At 39.9% G+C, this 17078-nt stretch overlaps 3 protein-coding genes and 1 long non-coding RNA gene across 5 annotated transcripts; 2 read left to right on the top strand and 2 right to left on the bottom strand.

The window, feature by feature from the left end:
* Positions 1–174: 174 nt before the first annotated feature.
* On the top strand, positions 175–1547 carry LOC124220693 (uncharacterized). 2 transcript variants are annotated; one of them, XM_046629958.2, is made up of 4 exons: positions 175–390; positions 454–713; positions 869–1093; positions 1166–1547. In XM_046629958.2, exons 1-4 carry the CDS (start codon positions 285–287, stop codon positions 1304–1306), a joined length of 732 nt encoding a protein of 243 aa, XP_046485914.1. In that variant the 5' UTR covers positions 175–284; the 3' UTR covers positions 1307–1547. The 2 variants fall into 2 exon arrangements, with proteins under 2 accessions (XP_046485914.1, XP_046485913.1); XM_046629957.2 differs by having other exon boundaries at positions 175–713.
* Positions 1548–3383: 1836 nt separating this feature from the next.
* SCCRO (defective in cullin neddylation 1 domain containing SCCRO) lies at positions 3384–7679 on the bottom strand. The gene is made up of 5 exons (XM_046629960.2): positions 7464–7679; positions 6750–6963; positions 6518–6686; positions 6232–6445; positions 3384–6155 (listed from the first exon to the last, which is right to left on the bottom strand). Exons 1-5 carry the CDS (start codon positions 7464–7466, stop codon positions 5991–5993), a joined length of 765 nt encoding a protein of 254 aa, XP_046485916.1. The 5' UTR covers positions 7467–7679; the 3' UTR covers positions 3384–5990.
* Positions 7680–8699: 1020 nt separating this feature from the next.
* On the top strand, positions 8700–15709 carry LOC124219581 (uncharacterized). The gene is made up of 3 exons (XM_046627318.2): positions 8700–9937; positions 13533–13773; positions 13927–15709. Exons 1-3 carry the CDS (start codon positions 9758–9760, stop codon positions 14271–14273), a joined length of 768 nt encoding a protein of 255 aa, XP_046483274.1. The 5' UTR covers positions 8700–9757; the 3' UTR covers positions 14274–15709.
* On the bottom strand, positions 9686–12121 carry LOC138191012 (uncharacterized). Its single transcript, XR_011177234.1, has 2 exons — positions 12031–12121; positions 9686–10085 (listed from the first exon to the last, which is right to left on the bottom strand). It is a non-coding gene; the product is annotated as an uncharacterized lncRNA (long non-coding RNA).
* Positions 15710–17078: the final 1369 nt, after the last annotated feature.

Below are 17078 nucleotides of genomic sequence, written 5' to 3'. Positions count from 1 at the left end.
TTTAAATGAATTATATAGGCAGATAGCATCACGCTTCCATTTCGGGATGATCTTAAAAAATTCAAGTTCTTGAGATGCGTTGATCCTGTGAACCTATCAATATTCTCGAATTGACATTTCGATACGTTAAGCAGTCCGTTGATCCTAGCGGTGATATTTCGAAGGATGGCGGGCCGCTGACACGCGGAGCAATTTCACCAGTTTCATTCAGACGGGTACAAATTCTAAGTGACAGGAGGATAAATGGGATCGCGTAGCAGCGGGAGGAGAGGCGTAAATTCGGGATGAACTCGCCGGATGCCGACTACGAGCTGGAACACCAGGGTCCGGTGCTTGTCTGGTGGTTTGGTCAGAATTTTTCGCAGTCTCGTTACGGGGACAGAACAAATGGTAAAACCGTGAAAAATAGATTCGAGTTTCCAAATTTCCGCTTTCGTTCATTCCCTGCACCAGGTAGCAACGCCTGCACCCTGATAGCGGTGCTCGTCGCCCTCCGGATATCCCAGAGCGACATGAAAATCTCGGGTGGACACGACTGCTGCGCTCAGACGCCGCTCAGTTCCCAGCTGATAAAATGTCTCGCTGATAGTTTCGTTCAGGGCAACAAAATTCATGAGCGTCTTCTCAAGTCCGGGGAATTACCCCACGTCAACATGTCCGTACCCGAGGCCATTCAGGCCGCTGGAAAGAGCATGAGGTCGATCATCGAATGGGTTAGAAACACTCTTTTCAATCAATTCAATCTTTTTTTTATGATTTCTAAATGTCTTTCGGACAATCTGTGGCTTTTTAAACAGATTATTTCTCTTCCTAAATTTTGATGCGGATCTTACGACCCTTAAACCATTGACATTATTTGAAATTGCAGAAGAGTCTGGTCTATCTCATGGACATGGGAAGTTCGTTGTTCGACCAGTTGAACGAGACTGTTCAAGAATGGTACAGAAATCCGCCGCCCAATCACTCCGACAATCTCTTTGTGATCATAATAGCAGACAACAGATCAGTCCTGCTGACGTTCCAACACACTGTTGAAAAAGTTACCCTCATCGATTCGCACCAGCATTTGAATCGTGGAGCGGTTGTAGCACAGGTAATGAGGTACCAAGAATGATACGTTCAATTGTTCAAAATCGGCTCTAAGCATGACCGATTCTGCTCGCAGGTCGACCTGCAGAAACTGGGAAGCCTTTGCGCCTGGTATCTGGGCCTGATGAAGCACTGCTACAACGTCAGACCGTCGTGCTACGAGCTCTCTTATCTCTACTTCAGGCGATACGACGGAGGGGAGATGATCCTTTGCTAAAAGTTAAAAGAAAAAAAAATGTATTTGAGGCCTTGCTAGATTCCTGTAGTTAAACTCTTCGTTCGCCGAGATCCTTGCGACAAATTTGACACCTGCAATGTATGTTGAAACAATTTTTTTATACGTGTGCCTATGTTTACAATGTATATTTTGAAGTCAAGAATAAAAGATGCATCAATTGACCGAGGCAAACTTCAAGTCTAACGACGAAAATACAGTGACTTTATGACAAAAATTTCAACGTTTGGTCAAAAAATCTTTCTAGTTTTCCCAGTTTTCCCCTCAATTTTCGGATAGTAATATGAATCTAATTAAAATTTCGAAAAAATGTATTCTCGGACTAAAATTAAGAGTTTGAAGAAGCAGGGGGTCGGTGACAAGTAGAAAGCAACAACGGATACCTCTTCTGGGCTCTAAAAAGTCATGAGCCAACTCCCGCCACTGTTTAGCGATGACTTTCCATCGCACTATAGGGAGTGTTATTGCGGTGTCGTTGACGTATTCTGGTACCATCCGGCCTTCGCCCAGAGCCGATATCCTCCTGGTCAAGAGGGTAATCTGATTAGCCTCCCTCGTTTTGTACCTCCTTATCTTTCGAGTAGAAGCATGATTAATTAAGGAAAGAAAACCATACCGCAGGTAGCGAGGCATGCACATTAATTTGCCTGCTCGTCGCCCAGCGTATATCCAAGAACGGCATCGTCGTCTGGGACGTAGACGAGTGCCAGGAGATGATCGTCACGATAGCGGAGGCCATCATCGAGGGCAACGAGACGCACTCTTGGATAATGAAACGAGGACTCGTCCCCTACGCGTACCTGAACACGGAAGAAGCATTGCAATACGGAGGAAAATCCTTGAGGACGTTGAAGGAATGGGTAATTTGGAAATTATTCGTGACCAGGTCGTCTTGTAGTGAATCAAAATTCGTCGAGTGAAGGTCAAACAATTTAAATTTATTTACAGTATGTAAAATTGACATTTCGATCGGGCAGCGCCGACCACCTTCAGGAAATAAGTGACAACCTTTTCGGCTTAGATGTTATTTAAACGGCATGATGGAAGGTATTGGACTACTGTAAATAAATTTAAATTTTTTGACCTTCACTCGAGGAATGGGTAATGGGGTGGAGTCGCATTCGTATCCGAAGTTCTACTCCTTACCGTCGTCGCTTTACATTTCTGCAGAAGTTCCGTGTCTACCACGAGGACATTGGTTGCGGATTGTACAGGAACGTTCAGTCACACCTTAGCGAATGGTACCGAGAGCCAAAAGGCGAGAACCTCTTCATGCTGTTGATAACGAGCGGAAGAACGATCCTGTTCATCTTCCAGGAATCGACGTTCAAGGTGGGAGTCGTGCCTTCAACTCCTTTCGTTTCATTTCAAACGTAGGATATTCCAGGTGACGCTGTTCGACTCGCACACCCACAACGCGGCTGGACATCCGCCCAGGGGTTTGGTCATCGCACAGGTAGGAAAGAAACAAATACGCTCCGAAAGACGTGGCGGCTTAATTCCTGATTATCTTCAGGCAAGCATCGACGACTTCGACAAGTTGTGCGAATGGTACGTCCACCACGTCTTGATTAGGTGCTACAGGATACAGCCTGATCAATACGAACTGGCGTTCGTCCACCAGATTAGACGCATTAAGAGCAGCTGTGGGCACGCAAAATTTTCGTGCAACTGTCGCGGTCAATGATAGAAAATGTAGGATCAAGACGAGGGTTGGATCAAGACTTTTCGGGAGCGCGAGAAGATTTGTTGTTACTGAAAGAAGAAACACAGACAATAATAAAAAAATTTTTAAAAATAGTACAATTGGTAAAGTGAATAAAATTGAGAAGAAAAAAACAGTACCACGATTTTTTTTTTTTCATATTATACTGAAATTCCACGTTTCTAATCGTACTCAATGCTTTAGCGACGGTACTCAGTTTTCCCCAATGGGCTAGAAACAAGTGGGCACCTTGAGACGATGGTTTTTTTTAACTTTTTTTTTTATTCAATCAATGAAATTAAACTAATCAATAGATTAATATTATGACATGGGTTTGTTTTTTTATTATTTACACTATTTACAATTTGTTGATGTTCTAAATATATATATTTTCTTCTTCCCTCTCTCTTCATCTTTTCCTAAATTTCTTTTTTTTCTCCTTTTTTCTCCAAGTTCTCAACATGTTGATCTACCAAAATTTGGATTGGCGTGACGCCAGGAATCAATTACGTTCCATGGTTTCAGAATAGTTTGCAAAACTTTCGGCATTGAACGAGTTAAAAATCCTTTCCAGAATATTCTTGTCGATATTTTTGGCTCGAGTGAGAGCAAAAATAATGTGACATTTAACATTGTCTGTAACTGGAAATTGATAGCAAGTTTCCATTCTTTCAGCAGTTTGCTATTTTTCAATTTCTTCCGTCTACTCTGCTTGTATTTTTAAATTGGATCAACGCAAATTCATTACATATGTATTTTACGTTTAGAGATGATTTTGGAATATCACGGAGATGTTCGATCGTGTAGTATAAATCATTCCTGACATTTTAGAACATAAATGGTCCGAGAACGATGATGATAGTCTGATATTCTAATAAATAAAACTAAAACTGTGACAACATTTCGTCTAATGTTTCTTTTTTCGACTTGTGGAATAGTGTCATATTAAAAAAGGGGGCTTGCAAAAATGTATCATGAAAAATCTTAACTATTATAACTTAGAGAATATATCCGAAGTTGAAACAGAATGTGTTGGATTTTTTCGCTCACTGAAATGCGTCTGCGTGGTAAAACAAAAATAGGATTAAATTTTAATCGGGCTCAACAAAAAATGCAGAAAACATCACTCTTCTTTTTGTGTAACAGGCGCAGGTATTTATATAGTTTGCAGCATTTGCTATCGTCATATCTGTGTGAGAAGTTTCGAAATGAAAATATAGATTTTTATATTATTACTATAATATTTATGTGTGTGTGTATATATTATCATCGTCATAGTCGTAGTCGTAGTCGTAGTCGTAGTCGTAGTAGTAGTCGTAATCATAGTCATAGTCATAGTCATAGTCATAGTAATCGTCGTATTCGTAGTCGTAGTAATCGTAATCGTAATCGTGATAGTCATAGTCACAGTCACAATCACAGTCACAGTCACAGTCATCGTCATAGTCATAGTCATAGTAATCGTAATTTTAGTAGTCGTAGTCGTAGTCATCGTCATAGTCATAGTCATAGTCATAGTCATAGTCATAGTCATAGTCATCGCGATAGTCACAGTCATAGTCATAGTAATCGTAGTAGTCGTAGTCGTAGTCGTAGTCGTAGTCGTAGTCGTAGTAATCGTAATAGTCATAGTCATAGTCATAGTAATAGTCATAGTCATAGTCATAGTCATCGTCATCATCATCATTATTATTATTATTATTAACTAAAAACCAAAATTATATCGTTTGCTGGTTAGTTCTTAATTTTTCTTTCCAAGCCCGACAATAGCAGCTTATACGGATAATAATAAGATATTATTTTGTTTGAAAATTTGACTAACAAATCGAATAAGCGTTCTGTGTAATCGTTATCGATTTATCTGCGTAACTTAAGCATCTTGTGGAATCTTGACCAATTCTTTTTCCCCTGTCTTTCTTTTGCTCGTACAACGTAGAACGTTACAACGAATCATTGCAAACACTTCTGATTTTTTTAGTTCATATAGTCCACTCACAAGTGTAATTCTTTAGTGTAATTATGGTTGATTCAATGTTAACGATTTTTATTTCTCACTTTATTTGTCCTTCTCTTATCCGCTTTTTTCCCATTATTTCTCTTTTGGAATACCTTTTTTTTTCGTTTGTATATTCTATTTTTTTCTCTTATTTTCTAGGAAGCGTTTATCCTTTGATATCTTCTCTTGATAATGAAAAAAAATTGAGCAGTATCAATTGATTGAGATGCATAGGGCATTTTTTTTTTTTTTTTTCAAAGGGGCCTGTTTCCTCATCGCTCATGTTTCCTACATATTTCCGCGGTATATGTACGTCTCTATATACATAGCTATATATATATTTTTCCGTTTCGAATATTTTCTTTGTAACAAATCATACAGCGCCAGCATCAATTTAATAACATTACTCTAAGAAAAAAAGAAGATTTTTCTCAATCAATCCTAGAAGATGTGTTTTGATCATTTCCTAACGCATGAATTATTTTTTGCAACGTTACAATTTTGTATAGTTTGTTTTTTCACTATAGTGAAATCAAGTGTTTCCTCGTTATAACGTTTTATATTTTTTTCTCTCTATTATTACGGAACTGACTTGTAGTTTGTGTGCCTGTGTGTTTGATTATTTACAAAATCAAATGGTGTATTCTTCAAGTTTTCCCGTTCTCTTTGTAATTTCGAACTTGGAGGTACGAATTTGCTGATAGTGGCATAATCAACGAAAAAGAAAAAAAAAGTTGGAGAAAAAAACGAAAAGAACGATGATATCAGCCTCAGAGCGTTCTCTCGCCAATCGATTTTAAAAATCATCTATGTGCAATCGACATTGTTATATCGCTGTGAATTATATAGTAATAATATGCACATATATCAATTTCTTTTTATACACAAGAATATTCCCAGCTCATCAATCAGCCAGCCACGCGATATTAGCATCAGTGGCGGCACTGACGGCTTAGCGTAAAATGTTAAAGAGACTGACGAACACGCGGCTGAGCCCATTCTACAAAGTCGTCGATCAGTACGGGCCACGCTCCTTCCTCGTCGTAATTACTCATGTCGGGGTTGATCATAAGCGCAAAATCTAACAGCAGGTTCCACGTATCCTTTGGAATCGATCGTTTGTGATGTTCCTGTGACGTGAAAGGGGAAACTGTTTCAGAATCGGTGTAAACAATTCTTTCTAGGGATACGAGTTATCAAATTTACCTGCAGAAACTGGCACCAGAGCTGTAGAAACCTGAACTTTTCGTCGAGCACGATGTTCCAATAGGCGATAGCCATGTCAAGGTCCAATCCCTTCTGTCCGGGGTTCTTGGCGTAGTTGAAAGTGAAGTGATAAAAGTCTTTGAATTTCTGAGCGTCTCTGAGCTCAGATTCCAAGCTGCTGAGTCGAATCTTAAGTTTGTCGATGCTGTCGACGCTAAAAAAACAACAATACCAACAATTACCGGGAACTATGGAACAAAAATGCGAGATATAAGTCGCTATTTACCCTAGATCCATCATGCCGTTCATGAACTCGTCTTTGGTGAATTCGCACTGCGTTTCGGCCCTGAACTTCCATGCTATTATCAGGACTAATTTACTTTCAGGACTGAGGCTCAGGTCGTCGAGGAACTTCATTATCCCATCAGCAGTAATTTTTTCAGGTTCGTTGAGGTCTGTGAACGGAGGTTGAGTGACAAATGAAGATCAAACGGAAGGTTGGTGTGCGGCCAGCTCACCTTGATATCTGCTGAATAGAACTTCAAGTTTCTTTTTATCTACAGAAACTTTCGGCTCCTTGTAATAAGCCTCGGGATTCTGAAAGTAATTGTCGCTGGCCAAATCGAGCTTCCAGTCATTCTGAGTCAAGCAGTAAATCGCCGTCTGTTCGCCCGTCTGCGTGAAGGCTATAAATTTCTTAACTTTATCCCTCTGGGAGAACTTCAGCTTGTACTGAAACAAAAACAACGATACATGTGGAGAAAATGTTGGAACGCTTGGTCTGTTTATTCTATTTAACTTCGGTAGACTCAGCTTTCCCCCCTCCTTAGTTACGTCCGCGACAAACCGATATGGACAAAATTCTGTTGAAGGATTGTCAAACGAGAATTCGAGGACTCAGTTAAAGGTCCAAATTGTGCGGATTCCATATGTAGGCTATGAAATACGGCGGTAAAATGCATGCATCATCCTCCCAACGAGTATTGTAGGTTATTTGACAGTGTCAAAGAGCCTGCGGGGTTTGCAATAAGGGCAAGAGCGAGAGAAAGAGCGTAAAATCTGGTGCAACGTGGATTTTTTTCTACAACCCAGTTTTCGATTTCGCAGAGCCAATGACGCGAATGTTAGGCAAGCGGTTGGGAATAACAATAATAAGCATGCTTGTGGTCGAGATTTGGGGTGAAACGGTCGAGATGACGAGTACCGGTAAAAATGTCTCAACTTGATCATACCATTTTGTAAAAATAATGTTTGTTTGGGCCCCCGAAGGCCAAAATATTGTTTTCACCACTCGCACACTACACTTGACATGAATATGCGCATGTCGCTGTTAATAACGCGTGTATTCAGAGAGCTGTCCTGCCGCTGCTGGCCGCGCCGCGCACACTTTCACAAATTTACACGTGAGTGTAAGGCTTTCGAGGATTCCTCGCGCCATAGACGCGACCGATGGGAAAAAGGGAGGGGGAAACAGTCCCGTACAAAATTCAAATACACCCTTCGTGACCATTTTTTTCGAGGTCCGTCGGTTTTTCGAAATTCATTTTATCTAGTTTTACCGAACTCTGCCTTACCGAGCTAAGATAACTAGATTGATAAGCTTCTCCTTCGTTACCAACCGAAATCAGTATTTACCGTCGATTGAGAAATTGAGTATCATCGTGCGCTGAACGACGATAATGCAGTTCTGCAAATTAGAACGCAGCTGCAGCAATGTAGCTTGCGCTGTAATCCTTTATGCAGAATTTATTTCCGATAAATACAGGCTCTATACTAGTTCTTGATACAAGATTCCTCCAGTGAGGTATCAAGTTCAACAATTTCAGACAAACTAATATTGAAATTAAGGTAAAACCGAATTTTAAATTGAATTTTGGAGAGTTTCGCGGTACGCTTTTTTATTTACGAAATCATGCCGAAAGATACCTGCAAGATATCGTCTTTGAATCTGGTACACCGCGATAATCCTTGCGCGTATGCATAATCTATGACAATAATAAAAGGGGATCTGTTTTTCCGGCGCAACTCGAATATCGTATGCATGCGTGGATGCATATAGGCGTATTCATCCGATCATTCGACTAGCTACAACCTTGCCGGCTTGAGGTTACCTTGGCTCATGAAATGATCAATCAACGAGTGCCAGCACAGCCAGCTGACTACTACGAGATTGAATGAATATCGGGGAGCTGGGGGATGAACGGAGCTTGCGGGCAAATGATCGAAGAAGAGGCAGACAAGGCGAGAGCATGACAGCGCAGCGCTGCGCGGCGACGAGAACACGGCAGCACTCTCTGGGTTTAGGAGGAAGGGAATGAGGAGGAGGAGAAGGGATTCTGTCCTTCGTCCTAGTCCTCGTCCTCGTCCTCGTCCTCGTCCTCGTCCTCGTCCTCGTCCTCCGGCTGATATCGGCTCGGCCCGGCTGCCGTCGACCGTATGACATATAGCCCCGATGATATAGCCAAACAGGGTCAGACCGTTCCGGGACTCCGTAACGCAAGCGTCAGGATCATCCCGACTGAATAATCTGGCATTTTAAGCTAGCGTACCAAGACCATTGACATCGTCGTCGTATCATCGGTTGGCACGAGAATGTAAATTATCTCTAAATTAAATTATCTATTAATCAGAAATGTCGCGTGTTCTAATCATCGTCATCATGCATCGAGTTCCGTTGCAACTGCCGCAGGTGTGATGATTGATATTTTATTATTACACACACGTGGGGTGGTGGTGTGACAGCAGCTGTCGGTCTGATTTCCAATCGAGAAAAGTTTGAACTGCGATGCAGAATAATAATCAATTGGCTTGAGTGAGGCGATTTCAAACAATTTGTAAAAACGGTGTGCAGACTTGTTTTTATAACTGTGTGATGTGAACCTGGGTTTCTAAACAATGCAAGAGGGAACAGCACGTTTCGTTGTTGATTAGAATATATCCCTGTGCCTATATAATCTTATTCCGCATTCTTCGATTCTTAACATTGTCCTGCACCATTCCTAATCAGCACCGACTGACTATAATTGGAATGGAAACGATAATCCGCGTAGAAAGAGAGCCCGCGCGCTTTTAATTAAATTTAATTAAATCGAACGAATATCCCCTTCGTCTTTGACGGTATAAAAAAAAGGTGATTTTCCCGCGCATCCGCTTTAAAACCGAGAAAGCTTTAAACTCTCAAAGCTGCACCATAGGCAGTGTTATCCCCTTCTCCATCCATCTTCCGCATTCACTATACATATATACGTACACCAGGATCTTTCTTCCGGATTGAAAAGCGTCCGTTCGCGAGCCAAGAGCGGTGAAGGAGAGAAGAGGGAGGAGATAGGGACCCGGTGTAATTAATTAAAACGTTTTAATCATCGCGAAATTAGCTGCTCTGTGTGCAGGATTCCAGCTGCCGAGCTGGACAATAACATCGCTACGTGAGGGTGATTCATATTTTTCACTATCATCGTTTTGGAAATAATTAATTTTCATACATCATCATCGTCATCATCGCCATCGTAATCATCATCTGGACGAGATGGATCAGCGAAGCAACAGCTGGAGTCTCGCAGCGTTCGCGTGCCTTCTCTTGCTGATGATGGGGGCCAGCAGTTCTTCGTCGGCGAACGACTACGACGACACTGGTGTAAACTTTCCTACGGGATTGGCCACTCACTGTCCCGGTATGAAACCCCAGGCTTCCCTCGATCTCGAACAGGTACGATCATTTTCATTTTGATAGTGCGTCTTTATAGTATCATTCCATATGCCATACCGTTTAACTCTTTGAGTCACACATTATTGCGCTGTGTCAACTTTTATAACAAGATAGTATTCTGTTGTTTTTGGGATTGCTGAGGACGAATCTGAAATCAGACTTCAAAAATTCAAGATGGCGGATCGAACATGGTGATCGAAAATAAAAAATGTAATCCAATCCGACCAAAAAACTTTATGTCGTTGTTTTCGGGGTCACTGATCACAAATCTGAGTTTAAATTTGAAAAATTCAAGATGGTGGATCCAATGTGGTAAACGAAAATTTCAAATTTTTTCGAATACGGTCAAAATATTCTATTCAGGGGTTTACGGGGTCGCTGATTGGATTCGCCACACTATATTTCCAAGACTTGATTTCAGATTCGTAATCAGCAATCCCAAAAATTTATAAATTATGCAATACATATACATGGGTAGCAGGGTAACTTTCTCGGGAATGGATTACTCCTTCAATTTTCACGATTTGTTTCAATCAATTTGATTCCAACAATAATAATTCACATTATATCGCAACAATTACTCTCGATTATTGAAAACCTATTATTATACTGTGGAAATAGCAAAATCGCCGAAGAGAAATATGTTTAAAAATGGTTTAAATATACAAAAAATGGATATAAAATAGGTGGTAAGAATGATTACCACTGTGACTCAAAGGGTTAATAAGACTTCCAGGTGGCAATGCGATACCCTCGTGATGTGATAAATGATCAACGGAGATCACAGGACGCGGTTTATGACCGAAATTCACGGCAGGAATGGTTCAGAGATCCGCGCTCGAAACAAAAATCCCAATAATATATTCTGACGATGTTTCCCGCAAGTTTCAGGGATAATTCCAGACACGATTGCAGATACCATGTCTATAGGGAGCATCGAGGTTTAGGACTTCGGTCCCCACCGAAGAAGCCCCATAGCTGTATTAAATTATATATGTATGCGCACACAATGCCTCTGTGCACGGTGGTGTTATTCGTGCATGCTGTTGCACGTAGGCATACTATACAACACAACACGTATGGCTGTGCCCTGGGTGTAGGGACAATTTATTGACGTTAGGCAGGAAAACCCGCGCGTACGGAACGCAAGACGATACCTATATAATGTATGCCTATGTGCTGCAGCAGGGGTAAATATGGCGCGATATGTACAGGTACATTAGTGTGTATCGAAAAATTAAAAAACTCTTGGCTACCCTCAAATATCAAAGATATCATTGAAATAAAGGTCTCCGTGCAATAATTCGATTTTTTGACAATATATAGGGGGCACGCGGGAGGTTTAAAAACGCCTTTTTGTAGCGTTAAATTCACTTTATCACTGATAAACGGAAACAGATCAATCAAAAAATTTTGCATTTTTTGTATAAGGTGCCCAGATATGTGCTCTTTCAAACCCATATTCACCGAACATTAACAAATGGTTCATATATTCGAAAAAAAAATCTCTGAAAATCATTATTTTCACTATTTTTCAATTAATCGTCATTAAATATTGATTTTTTTTTTCTAAAACGCTTTTGTATTTCTGCCATCTTTTTTTCTTGTAAACGAGTATTGGCAATGAATATTGCCTACAATGCGAAAATTGCTAAAAAATAAATCTTTATTTTGAAAATTTTCATATTTTATTGATTCACACCAACAAAAATGTTGATTTTCAGAGATTTTTTTTCGAATATATGAACCATTTGTTAATGTTCGGTGAATATGGGTTTGAAAGAGTACACATCTGGGCACCTTATATAAAAAATGCAGAATTTTTTGATTGATCTGTTTCCGTTTATCAGTGATAAAGTGAATTTAACGCTAAAAATGGCGTTTTTAAACGTGCCGCGCACCCCCTATATATTGTCAAAAAATCGAATTATTGCACGGAGACCTTTATTTCAATGATATCTTTGATTTTTGAGGGTAGCCAAGAGTTTTTTAATTTTTCGATACACCCTGAGGTACATATATTATACGCGAGTAAATCTGACTCACAATGTCAGCTGTAAATCGTAAATTGAGGAAATCAGTTAAAAACTCACCTTAAACGAGAAAGAATAAACTTTTATTCACCGGGCTCTTTGAACATGCAGACGAGCTTCAATCTCATCGCTCTTGTATTCCCGGTATCGTTGATGCGAATGTAAAACGGGTGTGAAAGTATACAATCATAAGTCAGGCGGAAAATTTGTATCTGGTGAGTTTGAACCGAGATGACAGATTCATTGTACACCCTGTAAATTCCGCCTACGCAGTAATTTTCCTAATGCATAAACGGTACACGACGGAACCTATCTCGAGTTTTAGCCTCACGCACGCGTGCGTGGCGTATTATATACGCGTGCATTAATTAATGTACGCTCGGTACTTGATTTATATACATACAAGGGGTGGCCGCATTTATAGTTTTACCTAAAACGAGGGGAGTGTTCACTAAGGTATTTTACGCGTATTATATTCCATATCAGAAAACTGTGGATTATATATTATGTACAGCGCAATCCACAAAAAATTCGTCGATTCAGCTGTAAGGCCTTTAATCATTTACTACGTAACTTATTATACATCGTACTTCGGAGAAAAGAAGTCTGGCAGAAGATTCGATGCAAAATATCATGTATTAAATCCGATACAGCGATTTATTAGACTGCACGCCTCGGTGGAGTTGGCATGGAATGCTCCATACATAATTCACGATGTATACCGTGTTTATTGTGCAAAGAGGGGCGGCAGGTGCGTGTCGCAAGTTATACATAACCACGCATTATATCCTCTGGGTACGCTACGTATAACGTATAATGTATGTATCTAATGCAAAACTCTGTATCTATATTACAGCCGAATGTCACGCACGCACCGCATGTACATGGACGTCATAACACGCATATTCTAACTCTCCGTACATTGCATACGTACATCAACGTATAAAGCATGTAAATCGCATGAGCTTCGTACACATACCTGGGAAAAGATCATGGGGGAAGACAACGAGATAATGTACATAGATATGTATAGGAGTATGTACACGTTATATATATATATACATGCGTGTATGTATATCCACACCGTATTCAAAACACGGTCCCTAAGGGTGAAACCCCCTCACCCACCCGCCCGTCAATTCGCTCTTCGCCTTTTCGCTACACTTCCCTCCTCCTAATTCCACCCTCTCTTTAATACCCGTGATATACATACGTGTACGCGATACACCTTTGGCGTGTAGAGAAAAAGTTACCACCCGTATTATTTTCGATTCATTATTTTTTACGCGTTTTTCTTTCGTATCGTTTTGCGTTTCAGTAAATGGTACACAGGAATAAATAAAAATGAAAACAACAATTTGGGAATAACAACTCTCTTATATACGTAGGTATGTACCGTTGGAACGATTCGATAATAATATCGTTTCGTACAGTTATTTATGAATTTCGAAAAGAAAAACGGACAAAATTCCGATTGCTGAGCTTGGGTGAACGGAAAATAATAAAAAAAAAAAATTAGAGAGAGAGAAAAAAGCGAGGAAACACGTATTTGTACTGCACAGATAACTGGAAAATGGTACGTGGTCGAGTACGTGGAGCACAAGATGAACCCTATGCGACCAACCAGCAGCAGTCGTGGTATAACCGAGAGCTGCCCGGTGGTCAGGCTGCGATTCACAGGAAGTAAGAGTCTCACGATCAGACTCTTGTGGAGCACGCTGGATGGTGATCTGGACTATTCTTTTACCGTGACGGATCCTTCCGGCGCTCCGGGATTATGGAGATCAAGGGATCTGCAGAATGGTCAGTATACCCATGCATCCTTGATAATTGATGTCGATAAACTTGCTACATGGCTCGAAATTACTGCTCGTTACTATGATTGTAATTCACTGCTTGACTTATTCTCCACCTCTTCTTCTCGATATTAATATATCTTAAAATCCGACGCTGCAGGTACTTTGGTGAACAAGAATTACGTCCACTTTGTGGGCATCGTGCAAGTCATGAAAGCCGTTGCGTCCCACATGGTACTGACGTTCTGTACTAGATCGCCGAACAACGAGCTGTACTCGGTCGTCCTGTCACGAAATTATCATTTAACGGAGAATGACAGAGCTGGCGTGCAAAGTTTACTGTCGAGACGTTTGCCGATGATAAGCGTTACCGAAACCTGCGTAAACATCGTCGAAAACGGCAATGATAGCATAAACACGGTAAACTTCACTCGGTCGGGGTGGTCGATCATTCTCCCATTGTTCACCCTCCTCATCGCGGCTTCGACTTACACTACGACAATATGAGATTTTCTGTCGGATGAGTTAGGAAACGATAAGAGGACAAAAAAAATAAATAAAACGAAAATCGTTCAGAAAACATGCATGTACATAATATATTATTATATATATATATATCAAAAATATTAAACATATATATATGTGTGTATATACATATATATGCTTATGTGTATCAATGATCAAGACGTTTCAATCGAGTTTACATATGAATAATGATATAATAATGCTCAGATTATTATAAATTCTAGATATTATTACATATAACATGATTATTCGCGAGTGCACGATACAATAAAATTTTCGTGACAGTTTTTTTCGTCCGGAATACGTAAGAAAAAAGTAATAAAAAAGTAATAGTAATATAATAATGATAATAATAATAAGGATGAATTATTTTTTAAATCGTCGTATTATAGTTATGGTCATCTTCTCGTATCCCTTGACAATTTTCTCAAACCTTGATAGTTACAACCACTAAAACTCTTTTTTATTCGTTGTCCAATCGATATCCCGAAAGAAGTATGAAACAAAGATAATAACAATAACAATAATAATTATATTATTATAATCGAAGAATAAAATCCTGAGAAAATTTTTACTCAATTTACATATATATATATACGTGTAATTTTAAAGATTGCCCATCGCCGTATATAATATATTTATGTATCTATATGTTGAAGTATACTATATTGTGTATTTATATATTAAAAGTATATTCATTGAAAAAAAAAAAGTTTCAAAGTTGTTGTGTCGTGTAATGTACTCAAGTTATTGAATATAATTAGAGATAAAATGAAAACGAAACAAATCAATTACATCGCGCTCCGTTACACCTTGTGTCTTCTATACAACTGGCTAATCCGGCGTTGTTTGATACGTGTTTGAATGCGGAAGTAGGAGCAGAATGATGAGTAGGAAGAAGTAGCTAGAAACGTTGTAGCAGCGCAGGAGGGTTAAATAGTAATTAAGGTTAATTCCGCAATAAACCTCACCCTGAATCATCACTCCTTCTTCACCCGCGCCGTGGCTTTATACCTCCAATTCCATTCCATTTCGTTTCATTTCATTTCATTTCATTTCTATTCTATTCTATACCTGCTATTCTCTCCTCTTTTCTCCGAGATCGTCGCTTGTGCAAAGCGGAGGATTGAGTATGCCTATACATGTATTATAATCCCTCCGCCATCACCTTTCCAACGCATCCCCTTCTTCTTACACATACCCGAAGATCAGCTCCTCTTACTCTTTTAGGGTATATACGTTAACGCGGGTAGGTGTATACGTGCAGGTATATATACGTATGTATATACATGCACATAGGTGCCATAGTAGTAAAATATATGTACACATAATAATGTAATATACAAGTTATGTATATATTGTGTATACGATGTTGCAGCTTGGTGAAAAATCAATAAAGGTATGACGTCATTGGCTCACTTCAGTTATGGTATAAAGTATACAATAAATATACAAGCCGTTAAAGACGCGAATAAGAGTCACGATAGTGTAATCCGCCTGGTCCTCCTCCTCGTGGGTAAGCTTTTCCGCGCGGTTATGCCATCATGTACCGTGATAAACGGAGATGGAGATACATACACTCTATGGGCGGAGACAATTATTGTGTCTGTATAGGTACGATGTACACATCGGCGGTAGAACTACGGTGGTGGATAAGTGCAGTAGATTTGTCGAGGGTCTTTAATACGGTCTAAACGGTAATTACAAGAATTTAAATGTCTCTCTCTGTCTCCTGCTCTCTTTTCTCTGGCTATAATGCAGAGAGGAAGACGACTTCGTGCACGCATGCTGTCGTTTTTAGGAACCGACACCGTTACACGCGTAACGCGTAATTCATGTACATACACACCTACCTATCTACCTAATTCTTGTGTATGATGATGCTAAATTTTTAATGCCCGCGACATCCGGCGTTTTGCCGTGAACTCTGAAACTTGAAACTTTGTTGGAAGCGCTCGTAACTTGAATTTTTTACTAACGATGAACGGTGTAGTAGACATCGTGCCTGCAATTTCCAGGGCATTGCAATATTCGTTTCAAAAAATATATTGGCAGGTATGAGGTACTGATTCGTCATCACCGCGTAACTACCAGCATATGTACCCATTAAACATCTATCGTAGTTTCTAATAACCAACTTTTTTGATAAATCGATTATGTTTCTTGAAAGATACACAAGAACCCGATAAGTGCTGTAATCAATCACGTCAATGTCTGTTCAACTATATACTTATATCGGGTTGAAGTGAAATGGAGTCAAAAATTGACCTCCTGTAGAAAATTCTTCCAATCTTCCGAAAACAAGAAGTCAGGAAGAGCGTATTGCACAGCTCGGTTAAATATCTTGTTATAATAATAGTTCAACGAGGCGCGGCGTGATCGCGTTGTTCGAATCCCGGTGGCACCTTAACACGTAGGTACAGGGAGGAACGAGCACCGAATTCAACCCATGTGCATCTGACGATGTGCTCACGCACCGATGAACCGAACCGAAAGCAAACCTGGCCTCTAACCGGCACGTCGGTCACGAGATACGTGGACCACCGCCTAATTCCATTTGCTATAAAAATTATGCGACACAGGTACGTATGTAAGAAAGTATCTCATTGCTCCTACTATACCCTTCCAATCCAATCTGCCTTCAAGCACACAAATTTGCAAATATCTCTCTGCGGTAAGCTTTATTCGTTTTTCACACGTATCCGGAGTGATGAATTAAGTTTTGAACAAGTGTAGGGGATTGGTGTTAAATATATATATATATATATATATATATATATATATATA

Source organism: Neodiprion pinetum, chromosome 5 (genome assembly GCF_021155775.2).
Source record: "Neodiprion pinetum isolate iyNeoPine1 chromosome 5, iyNeoPine1.2, whole genome shotgun sequence".
Lineage (NCBI taxonomy): Eukaryota > Metazoa > Arthropoda > Insecta > Hymenoptera > Diprionidae > Neodiprion > Neodiprion pinetum.
The sequence above is the reverse complement of the archived record's forward strand: the minus strand, read 5'-3'. Positions and strand labels throughout refer to the sequence as shown.